This window comes from Sminthopsis crassicaudata, chromosome 2, assembly GCF_048593235.1.
Source record: "Sminthopsis crassicaudata isolate SCR6 chromosome 2, ASM4859323v1, whole genome shotgun sequence".
NCBI classification, from domain to species: domain Eukaryota; kingdom Metazoa; phylum Chordata; class Mammalia; order Dasyuromorphia; family Dasyuridae; genus Sminthopsis; species Sminthopsis crassicaudata.
In genome coordinates, this window is record NC_133618.1 from 510,089,005 (window position 1) to 510,100,992 (window position 11,988).

The following is an 11,988-nucleotide window of genomic DNA, read 5'->3' on the forward strand; positions in this document are numbered from 1 at the left end:
CCTCAAGACTCTCCTTTCTCCAATTCATCCTTTACACAGCTGCTAAAGTAAAGTTCTAAGCCTGATCATACCTGTTTCCTGATTAATTAAAGAACTTTGGATAATTCCTTATTGTGTTTAGGCTAAGAGACAAACTACTTAGTTTGGCCTTCAAAACCCTCCATAATCTGGCTCCAGTTTACCTTTTTAGTCTCACTTAAAATTATTCTTCTCTAGCCATTCTGGATTGTCAAGTTCTCCCCACTATTATCCTAGACTTTCCTACTTCTGTGTATTTGTGAAGACAATCTTCTATATTTAGAATTTGATATTCCTTGTCTTTGTGTTTCAAAGTTTTTTTCTTCCTTCAAAGTTTAGGTCATGTATCCATTCCTTTCATGATACCAAGTACTCTCCCCCCCCCCAATAACTAAAAACATCCTCTCCTTCCTCAATTTTTTCTATAGAACTCTGTATGACATCTTTTTTGACCTACCTTGTATTGTACTTCTTTGTATTCAAGTCTTCTTCCCCTATCTCTAACTAGAGTAGATTGTAAGTTCCTTGAGGACAAAAACTGACATTTAAAAAATCTTTGTATCAAATGTTCAAATAGTAGTGCATAATTAAAAGTATAATAATTCAGTGAAATGGGAGAGATCATAGATCTGGAATAAGGGTTTATGAATTTGTTTTAAAATATTTTAAAGCTGTCGTTCAATATACTTGTTTTCTTTTGTAGTTCTATGTGCTTTATTTTATACATTCAAAAAGATTATTCTGAAATGGGGTCCTTAGGCTTCATCAAGCTTCCAAGACACAAAAACAATCAAGAACCCATGATCTAGAGTTGGAACAGACTTAGAGACTATGTTGTCTCCTAGCTCAGCCTTTCATTTTACAGATGAGACTGATGTCCAGTTAATTTGCCCATCATTATATAAGTGGTAAGTGAAATGTATGGGATTTGAATCTAGGTTCCTTGACTCTAAATCTAATGAATGCACTTGCCATTACACTTCCATACTGTCTCTCTGAGATTCAAAGATGATGTCAATGTAAAGAGTCTGACTAGAAGAATGAACGCACCATCATTAGACACAGAGGCTAGAGGTTTGGAGAAGGGCAGATTTTAGTAGCGGAGGAGACAATGAGGTTAGTTTTAGACCTCTTGAATTTGAAGCATTGGTCTACGATCTCTAAGTAGAATATCTAGAAAATCACTGAAATATGGAAGAAACTTTTACTTACGGCACAGAGGTATCCTGATCCTGGGGTTGTGTCAAGACCCAGCAATAACCTTGTAATTGAGATCATGTAGTCTTTCACAAATGACTGGGGGGAAAGGAGGAAAGGATAGAGAGCAAGAATGTAGTAAACTGGCACAAATAGTTATGCTTATTGAGACAATTCCAGTCAAGCATATGTATCGTGATTGTCATCCATGGAGCCCACTCACAAACTGTTGCATATGTGAACACATACACACACACATCCATAGAAATGATAATAATCTGAGCTTGGCCCAAGAGAAGAATTGAGAAAATGAGCTTCTGCCTTTTTGTAGAAATGAAACCTTTGCAGGTAGAATACTGGATATAATGTTAGATATACTGATATGTTGGTTGATTTTTTTATACTGCTTCCTTTCCTGTTCCTTTTAACATATTTTTGTTATAATAGATGATTTATGAGGTCGGGGGAAGGGTACATTTGAAAATGAATGTGATGTAAAGAGAGAAGATATCAATATTTTTTTTAAAAAAAGAATATACGTAGGACACACACACAGAATTTCTCTCCACCCACAAATCCTACAAAGCATTACATATATCCTTGCTTTCCCTTTGTTCTTCTATTGATTATTTGTGGCTGCCTAGAACGCATGGGAAAGTAGGGTCATGAAGAACTGCCACTAAAGGGAGTCTTTTCTCTGTTGCTTTTCCTTGAGTCATTTATTGACCTGGGACCAGATATCACAGGGAGGCAAGTTGGGAAGAACACAGATGTTCACATCACTTGGATGAGCTGGGAATCACCTATCACATTTGGATACAAACACATTTATCTCCCACTGGGCACACATACTCACAAATTATTATATGCATGAACAGACACACACAGACCTTCTGCACTGTGTCCCTCCTTTACCCCAAATTACACATAACACACTAAATGCATAAACACACAGAATCCCTTTCTTATCCAGGGGAAGCAATTTGAGTTATCCACTTACTCAAGGTGCAGATCTCTCGTGCCTTACAACCCACCTGATAGAGCAAAGTATCCAACATACTAATGCTGAAAACTCTGCCTGCTGCAAATGGGAGGCGGAACATGAAGGCCAGATTAGAACCATTCTCTCTCTCCCTCTGTAGGAAAGAACACAATATAAAGCTTAAGGCATCCTGGAGAGGGAAAGAACCAGAAAATCAAAAGGGTAGGGTCCCCATGAAACACCAAAGAGAAAGGAAAAAGCTCAAACACTTGATGGCAATAATTAAACTGTTCTTTAAACTCTTCTATACTCGTCCAAATATCTTCCAAAAGACCTAATTTCTGTTTTGATAATCTCATTTTGTCTTTCTTTAAGTTTCTCTCTAGCTTCTAAGAGGTGACTAACAGCAGCTGAGTGTAGAACAACTTAGTTTCTTCACAGAATCTTGAAGTTAAAACTCAGGGGTCTGGCCAGCACAAACCCTACCTTTTCCAGTTTGGAGAGGGCCAATGAATAGCTGTCTTTGGCCCGGAACTGCATGAACCTCATGTTTGAAGGGTGGGTCAACTCAGTTATGATGCTGAGACTCGGGAACAACCTGGGGAGAAAAAAAGAAAGAAAGATAAGAAGGGAGAATAACTGTTGGAAAGAGAGTTGTCAAGGCCTAGAGATAAGGGAAAGGTTTTCCCAGTATATAGGTACCCCAGAAAGGGAAGAGTAGAAAAAAAAGCAAGAGCAGAAATTTAGGCTTATAGAATTTTGGAATTGGAAAGGTATTAGTATGATATTCTAATTTTTCATGTTTTCAAAGGAAAGGAGACCCACAAAGGGAAATTAACTTGTCTAATGTTTCATGTTCCTCTGAAAATATGGCATGTGACCTTGAAAATAAGACCTCACTTTAGACAAGATTGGTCTCTAAAATTCCTTGCAGCTCAACATTCTATACAATTTTGCATAATCCAGCCAGGACAGAGGATAATAGAAAGAACATTAGGTTCAGAGTCAGGAGGAGTTGGTAGTATTCTGGCTTTGTTAGAGTACTGCCTGAAGGACTTTGGGAAAGTCAGTTTTTACCATTTGTAAATTACAGTAAATAATAAGATCGGAGGGGTCTGGCCCACAGGCCAGACATGGCCCACAATACTCTTGAGCATGGCACAAACCAAATAAAAATATAATTGGGTAATATGTAACATAATAAAGTTACAATAAAACATAGCTAATCTTAATAAATGATTTCCTAAGTCTACTAGTGGCTTGAAGGGATCTTTTTCTATAGATTTGTCTGAGACAGATGATCTCTGTGGTTCTTTCTAGCTTATCAATGTAGCCTTGGATGTTTTCTTCTACAGGGTCCCAGGGACACAGATGGATTTGTCAGACTAGCCAGTTGTCATGGGAACAGAGCACTGCAGGACCAAGATCTTGGCAAGTTTCAGCAGAGAAGATGAAGACACGATGGCTCGGGAACAGAGAGGCAACACCGGCGTGGACATCTCGCCCAGACTCACCGGAACATGGTCTGCACATTTACGATAGTCTTGGCATCTGCCATGTAATCCTCCTCAGCACTCATGGTGCTCTCCTTGTCCACGACCACCAGGTTGTCAGCATATATGATCCCACACTGTAGGAGGCTGTCCAGGCTAGGAGAGGCCCAAAAGAGGAGAATGTTGGAGAAATGAGGCCGGAAAGCCTGAGCCCCCGAGGAAACTAGACTGCAGAGGGGCTGAGAAGAGACACTGAAGGAGCTGAAGAGGTTAAGAAGCTTGAGGAGGGCAGAAGGGGTTTGTGGGCTGGGCAGGGGCTGACCAGAGAACTCAGGGGAGGAATCTACCATACTCCAACATATCATGGCGCAGAACTTGGGAGAAGGAGCCTTTCAGACCCCTGGGAAAACTTTGGAGCCTGGAAATGCAGTCACCACCCCATTTTCTTTCCCTTCCATGGGAGATGTTCCCACATGGTTATGGGAAGTTTGAATATGGCTCATATTTCCTCTCAGGCTTCTACAGGGAAGAAACAGGGAAAGTTTGAGTTGTAATTGCTTCCTTTTTCCTCCTATCTAGCACAAATCTCAACATTAACCCTAATTAGCATCTGACAGACTTACATATAGAAGAAAAGTCAAGGGAATAAAAAGAGAAAAATTGGAAACAGATGAAGCAGAGAATTGGGGCATGAGAAAAAAAGGAGAGAGAGGAGAGGGAAGAAAAGGAAGGCAACAAGGGAGGAGTTCAATCCTGTAATTCTTGGTTACTTCTAAAATAATCTGATGTGGGGCTAGAGAGGGCAGAGTGGCTCACTCCCACTCCCTAATATGAGGTCCCTTCTCTTTTGTCTACCTTTCATGATACAATTTGATCCTTGAACTGACTCTTACTTGTCAACAGAACCTTCCATATAGTAGACCATAGGGAAACAGCAGATGGCTTCAAGGAAGTGGTGATCTGGCCTGTGGGGACACAAACACCAAAGGTGAAGGAAGAGATAACCTCAAAATCCTAAAGCTAGGCCTGGTATAGTCATTGGCCCCCAGATTTTCCTGGCCCTGGACAGCTTTATTCAGTGTATAACTTTGGTTCATCTGGGCTCTAAAGAGAATGGACTATTCCTAGAACTTTCCCTTCTGTCTTATCCTATATATACCTCTCTTGAGTATGAGCTGCCATAATTAAGCATAATCTATTGTTATCCCATTGGGTCATTCAGACTCAGAAAATTATATTCTAGGGACATGCAAATTCAGCTTTGAAGGGTGACCAAGATCTCTTAGGATTAACTATTCTGCTTGGAAGAGAAAGAAAAAAGGCAAAGTACAGTTGTGGAGAGAGTGCTGGCTTTAACTATAGGATTGTAGAATTTCTGAGTTAAATAAGGTTATCTAGTTAATCAAAGGTCAAATAGCTCATTCCCAAGCCACAACTCAGACAGGTGTTCACCTAGCCTTTGCTTTTGGTTTAAATGGTAGAAGTGGGGCAACGCAACCGTTGCTGTCCCAAGTAGTTCATTTTACTTTTGGACAATTGTAATATTAGGATGTTTTTCTTTACACAAAGACTAAATCTGTATCTTGGCAATGTTTAGTTTCTAGATCTGCCTTCTGGAACCATGTAATTCCTTTTCCACAGAACAATTCTTCAAACGCTCAAAGACCAGTGACTAGTCCTGTCTCAAGTCTTCTCTTCTCCAAAAAAAACATTCTAATTCTTCAGCTGATCTTTGTATGGTATGGTTTTTAGTCCTGGTCACATTCCTTTGAATGGACTCTAGTTTCCTAAAATGTGGCATCCAGAATTGAAAGCAACACTCAACATGTGACTAGAAATTGGACATAAGACAGCAGAACTGTAAAGTCCAGTCTAGCTCCCTGGAGGCCTCGGGAACAGCTGAAGTCAGGAGAAGTAAAAGTCCTTGGTCTTCAGGGGGAGAAGTGGAGGAGACAGACTGCCACAAGCTTGCCGCCAACCTCCCTTCTCCTGGTCCTGCTGCAAAGTGAAGTTCTCTCCTCTCTCTCACTCCACCCCTTAATCCTTACCTACAATTATCTGTATACACTAAATATCAAGCTAGCACAGAATATTGAGAAAGACCATTTTCCCAAACATATGCTAATAGAATCATTGTCCAATAGGTAATTAGCCTTAAGTGCTCAGTTGTGGGATTCAAGCACATCTTTGAAGAGTTTCAGCCCTTTACACAGATATCAAACCTCTCAATGTGGTCCACATTAGCATTGTTTAGTGTTTTTATTTTTTGCTCCCATATCATACCATTGACTGAAATGAGTTTGTAATCCAGTATAATGCTGTTTTTTTTTTTTTTTTTTTTAAATAAGATTGGCTCTCATGATATACCTTGTGTACTTATAAAGTTGATCCTTAGTGTAAAATTTTGCATTTGCCTTTATGGTATTTTTACCCAATTAAATTAGGCTTATTGTTTTGGCTATTGAAATCTTTTTTGATCCAGACTTGGTCATATCATACATAAGCTATTTTCCCCCAGCTTTGCATCACCTGCATATATTTAATAAACCTGTCACTGATGGCTTCATTTTTGCTATTTATAATAATGTTAAGCAGTAAATCATTAAGGACAGATCCCTGAAAGCCTCCTTTCTCGTTGTCATGGAGCTATTAAAGGTTATTTTTTGGGTTCAACTATTCATCCTATTGAGAATATACCTAACTGGACTCATCTTATCTTCTCTCTGTTGAACATAAGATAATAGCACAAGAGACTTTGCTGAATATAGTTAAATGACTTCCATATTTTTTCCTGATTTTCCAGTGAAATAATTGTGATTACAAAGGAAATTAGTTTAGCCTATTTTAAAATAAATTTCTTGGTACCTTTTGTTTGGAAATCACATCAATTTCTGTCCACATCCTCCTTGAGCAGGATCCCTTCTTTCCCTGTGAGCATTCCATTATAATAAGGACAAATAGTAAAACCAAATAATAACAACTATACTGGATAGGATTTGCTTGCTGAAGTCATTCTGGTTTTTAGTAATTAACTTTTCCTTCCAAATGCTCATAAACTACTTTTAATAATGTTTTCAAATGTGACTCAAAGTCAAACTCACTTGTTTAGAGTGTGTGGACTTTGAATGTCTCTGTGTCAGCCAGAAGGGAGGTCTCTATCTCTATTCTCTTACTATCTCTTTACTTACCATGGGTTTCAGATCCCCATTGACTATTTTTGCTCTAAGGCCACGATCATTCTCTTTGGCAGGACAACAGATGCAAACTAGAAAGATGGAGTAGTTTTGTTTTCCCTCTGATGTTAATTATCATTTTCTTACATACCCTCAGCAGCAGTCTTACCCCGTCTTACCCCCTTTTGGAACTTCCCTCCTTCTCTCCCACAATGTAGAGAGACAGTGTTGCAGAGTGGACAGAGAGGTGACCTCAAGAAAAGGAAGACTTGGGTGACACATGGGTGATGCAGGCAAGTCACTTAAACTCTTAAAATTCTAGGCAACTCTCTAAGATCAAAAGTTGCAGAAAAGGACTGACCTGCTTCGTCAGAGTTTCTTTAGTTGAGAGTTTCCTTTATCAATGAAGTCTTAGGTCTAATCTGGATCTCTGTGGTTCACTGCTGTCTCATCTGAGCTCCAGCACTCCTGACACTCTATTTTTAGTGTCCTAATGTTTTATATTTATCTCCTATAATATCTTTGTTGAACATTTAAGTGAATAGGCTTTATTTCAACATCTGCTGTGACTGTTCTCTAGACTAACAGCTTTTCCATCCCTAAATGATCAATTTCCAGGCCTATTATCTTTAATCTATTCCTTGGACACAGAAATGACCCCCTAATTAGCCTATCTAGTTAGTCAACAACTCTATTCCTTAGGTTTAGGAAGATCTGGAATGGCCCGATCCATCTCCATTTCACTTCTGGAAACCCAATCCACAGCTTATGCTCTGTTGATGAAAGGGTGGGTAAGAAGAATCAAGAGTATTATATTCACATAAAATTCCATTATAATTTTGTCAAAAACTTTTTTTTGTTGAAGAATGATTAGGATTTCAAAGTCAGAAAAAGGGAAAGGGGGAGTCAAGTTTAAGTTGTGTTGAGGGGATGAGAGTGTAAGATAGGTCCAATCCTTTTCAATGACAAAATGTTTAAGCTCTGCAGACATGGGTGAAGGTTTAATTCATATTGCTGGGTCATTAAGTTCTACCTGGGGAGCAGAAAATGATCTTAAATAAATGAACCCAACTCAATTATGTCTTAGTTAAAGTCAGAAAAGCCCTGCCAATATTAGTGGGCTCTTCCCTTTTTTGGTTTGTTACACAAAAGGAACAGCTTGTCAGTGTACTTACTTGTTGTCCAGAAGCAAAACTATGGGATTTAGCTCCTTCCTAGATCTATAATATGCTCGGAGTGGAACAATGAAGTTATACAATCCATTTCCAGCAGTCTCTGCAGAAACTATGATCAATTTGTTCTTAAAACCATAGGCTTTAGCATCTTCATAACTGTTGTGCTTGCAGCCCTGGAGGAAGATAAGAGCCAGAAAACAGACCTTGTCAGTCAGTATTAAGGTTCCAAGTGTAAGAAACATGCAGAGGACAGATAGAGTCAATATGCTGGCTGTTGTGCTGAACAAAAATAGCACCCTGAGAACTAATATATAGACAGTCAGTATTCTACTTATAATTGATGTGGTGATAGCATCCGAAGAACATAGAGGGTTGATCAAAGTTTCATTTACTTTTTTATTTTGGAATGCTATAAACAGAGCTAGACCTTTGTCTAGATCATTGCCCATTTGGAGAAAAATGTCAACCTTTGGATTAATATTGGTTATGTAAAAAGATGAAGGGGTGTGTGTGTGTGTGTGTGTGTGTGTGTGTGTGTGTGTGTGTGTGTGTGTTACTAGAGCAGAAACTATTCTGTTGAAAGAAACAAAATATATAGGCTAACAAAAGGCCTTGAGTGCACGGGATATGAGAATGAATTTGCTTGGAGAAGAGAAGGCTCAGAGGTGATGGTAACTGTCATCAAGTAGTTGGAGAATTGTCGAGTAGAAAAAGGTTTAACCTCTTTCCTTTTGATTCCAGGAGCAGAAACAGAGGCAAGTGGGTGAACTGAAGAGGCAAATTGAAGCTTGAAGTCAGAAAGGAAAACTTTCTATTGATGAGCTGCCTCGAGAAGTGGTGGGTCCCCCTCCTTGGGGGAACGTACTTGGAAGTCTTTAAGCAAGGCTGACTATGTCAGGAATGTTAGAGGGGGAGTCCTTTCCTGTAGATCTTTTTCATTGGCTGGTGAGCCCATTCATTAGACTGTAAGCTTCTTGAGGGGAGACTGATGCCTCTTGTATCTCCAGAGCTTAGCACAGTAATTGAAACTGAAAAAATGCCTATTGACTAACTGAATGGCCTTTCCAACTTCAAATTCTGGAATTCTATATTACAATAATAGCAATATTGACTCACACATGTTCTTTAGCACCTGAAAGTTTACACAGTTCCTTATGTACATTACTTTAGTATTTCGGTATCTTTATTTTTGTCGTGTGGACATTTCTTCATTGACACAGATCACAAGCTCTCTACAGCTTAGTAGATGTGATGGCTGACATTTAACATTTTGTGATCAAACTGGGTATGAGCCCCTCTAACTTAGCAAGATTGGTTCTTGGATGACATATCTATGTTGGACTCATGCTCAAAATCTTCCAGGTTTAGTTGCATCTGCCAAACTTTTTGCTGCCCTGGCATGGCCTTTGAGGGGCCCCCGCCATGCCATGATGGGACATCGGAGCAGGACTCTAGGGGAGGTTACATACAATATCTCATGCACATGAGCCTTTATACTTGACTTTTGTCTATGTACCCAAAAATGTACATATATGACACCCTGGGAATTCATGACACTCAGGCAAGCAAACAATTTGAAGACCCATTCTGAAAGCCTATTATAGAAGGTATTCTAAATTATGTTCACAATTCTTTCTGGCTATTTTTTTGGTTATTTATTTATTTATTTTTTTGCTGAGACAATTGGGGTTAAGTGTCTTACCCAGGGTCACACAGCCAGAAGGTGTTAAGTGTCTGAGGCTAGATTTGAACTCTGGTCCTGCTCTATCCACTGTGCCATCTAGCTGCCCTTGGCTATTGCTTTTACAACAAGGACAGACAGCCTCACCTCTTAGAACAGAGAATAGCACAACATTGGGGGCTGACTCCACAGGGCTGCAGCTAACTGAATATGTGACCCTGGGTCAGTAAAATGAAGACTAACAGCTCAGTCCTGCCTTTGTTAAAACCTCAGGGCTGAAGCCAATATTAGAGGGTCGCACTATTTAGCTTCTTACATGAAGGCCACAAACACATTGAGGTGAACTTACTGTGATCCATCCTTTGTGGGCTTAGGGGGGTAGGGAAATGTGTTTAGCTTAAGTGCTGAGTGGCCATTATTGGAGCTATCAAATGGTGTCAGTGGGTGATAGTGTTAGGTCTTCTTGACCTAAGAATTACCTGACGCACTCTTACCTTATCTAATCTCAGGCAGCAGAAAGGGGCTTTCACAGGGAGCAGATGGCACAGAGTAGGAGAGCTTCCAATATATGGTGAGTTGGGAGGGTAGCCCTTCACATACCTGGAACAGAGGAAGTCTGCTTTTAGGTATCAAATGTGGGAGCTTCTTGTTCTATTACACCATTCAGAGGCTGAGTAACAGCCAGCCTCTGGCCAGCCTGTACCGGCTGGTTAGAAATTCTTTAGTCCAGTCCTTTCCATCTTCTTAGACATTATTCTCATCCTGGAACTCCTGGATTCAGCCACATGGTTCTGCCCACATTACCTTCCATTTCCATTCTGTTGTTATGACTGGTATGGCTGACATACCCCCCCTCCTCATCTTCATCTCTTGGAATTTTCAAGACTTAGTTCAAGCACTAATTTCTACCTTTTCTGGTTCCTTCCACCTGTTAAGGTGTATTCTTTCAAAATTATTTTATATGCTATACAAATGTCTTTCCCATTAGATTGTAAGCTCCCCGAGGCTTGGGCCTGGCCACATTTAATCCAAGAAATATGCTTATTTCACATCTGTATTTATATTCTCCAGTGCCTAGCATAGTATCTGTCATATAACAGGCATTTCTTAAACGCCTTTTGATTGGTTGATTAATATGACATCGTCCCTGCTCTCTAGAAGAATTGGTTCTACTGTGATGGATTTGTTTCTCTCAATAATGCAGAAGGCAATTCCAAGAGAAAATGCCATCCGTATCTAAAAAGAGTAATATGGAGACTGAATGCGAATTGAAACAGTATTTTTGGTTTGTTTGCTTTTTTTTCCTTGTAGGTTTTTTTTTTCCTTTTTGGTGTGATTTTTCTTGCACAACATGACAAATATGGAAATATATTTAAAAGGACTGCACATATTTAACCTATTATAGATTGCTTGCTATCTTGGGGAGAGGGGAAGCAAGAGGTAGGGAGAAAAATTTGGAACACAAAGTCTTACAAAATGAATGTCAAAAACTACTTTTATATGTATTTGGAAAAATAAAACACTACCGAGGAAAAAAGAATTGGTTCTAATAAATTCAGAGATATTTAGAATTTGAGAATCATAAGAGACTTCAGAAATCATTTAATGTAGTTTAGAAGACCATGATGTACAAAAATGAAAGAATATTACAAAGCAATAAAGTTTTATAAGACTATGGTTTGTTTGTTTGTTTTTTTTTTTCAAACAGTGAGTTACACAACCTCTCTGGGCCTCAACCTCCCATCTATAAATTCAGGAGTTAGAGGGAGATTCTTCCCAGCCTTAATACTCCTTTTTTATAAGTACTACAGAAATTCCGAGAAGGTCAGAGGCCATTGTGGAATGAGGAGGGACAGAGGGAAGTGGGGAACACAGGCCATTCCAGGAGGGCAGGTGAGATCTCATACGGCGTCTCTGGGATGGAAGAGGGAGCAGCAGGTCTGGCTGTGGTGGAAGGCACATGCTGGGCAGAGGCAGACAATAAGCCTCCAGGGGCCCGTGCCCAGAAGCTGGAGGCCGGGCAAGAACGGAAAAGGACTCGGCTCACTTTGCTTAGCCAAGCAGCCACAAGAGGGCATCCCAACATTGCTGCACAGCCTTGGTTCCTGAGCGATGCTGGGAAAATCGGAATTAGTTTTTGGCTTTTTTTGGGTGGAATGCTAAGTTATGATGCAAAGAGGAGAGGGAAGAAGGAAGCAGAATTTCCCACCTTGCTGCTCTCTGACTCAATCTAGTGGGACAGGGGAACGTTCCCCTGTTTTCTATGGCT

General features: G+C 39.8%; 1 protein-coding gene across 4 annotated transcripts in view; it reads right to left on the reverse strand.

Annotated features, from left to right (window-relative positions):
* Window positions 1-11,988, reverse strand: part of KCNT1 (potassium sodium-activated channel subfamily T member 1) — a 220,413-nt gene that overhangs the window by 25,346 nt on the left and 183,079 nt on the right. For all 4 annotated transcript variants that reach the window (XM_074294123.1, XM_074294122.1, XM_074294124.1 and 1 more), the window contains 7 exons: window positions 10,214-10,319; window positions 8,039-8,211; window positions 4,584-4,655; window positions 3,712-3,846; window positions 2,684-2,795; window positions 2,250-2,351; window positions 1,231-1,314 (listed from right to left, as the gene is read on the reverse strand). In XM_074294123.1, the coding sequence (XP_074150224.1) occupies window positions 1,231-1,314; window positions 2,250-2,351; window positions 2,684-2,795; window positions 3,712-3,846; window positions 4,584-4,655; window positions 8,039-8,211; window positions 10,214-10,319 (784 nt within the window). The remainder of the gene's footprint in view (window positions 1-1,230; window positions 1,315-2,249; window positions 2,352-2,683; window positions 2,796-3,711; window positions 3,847-4,583; window positions 4,656-8,038; window positions 8,212-10,213; window positions 10,320-11,988) is intronic.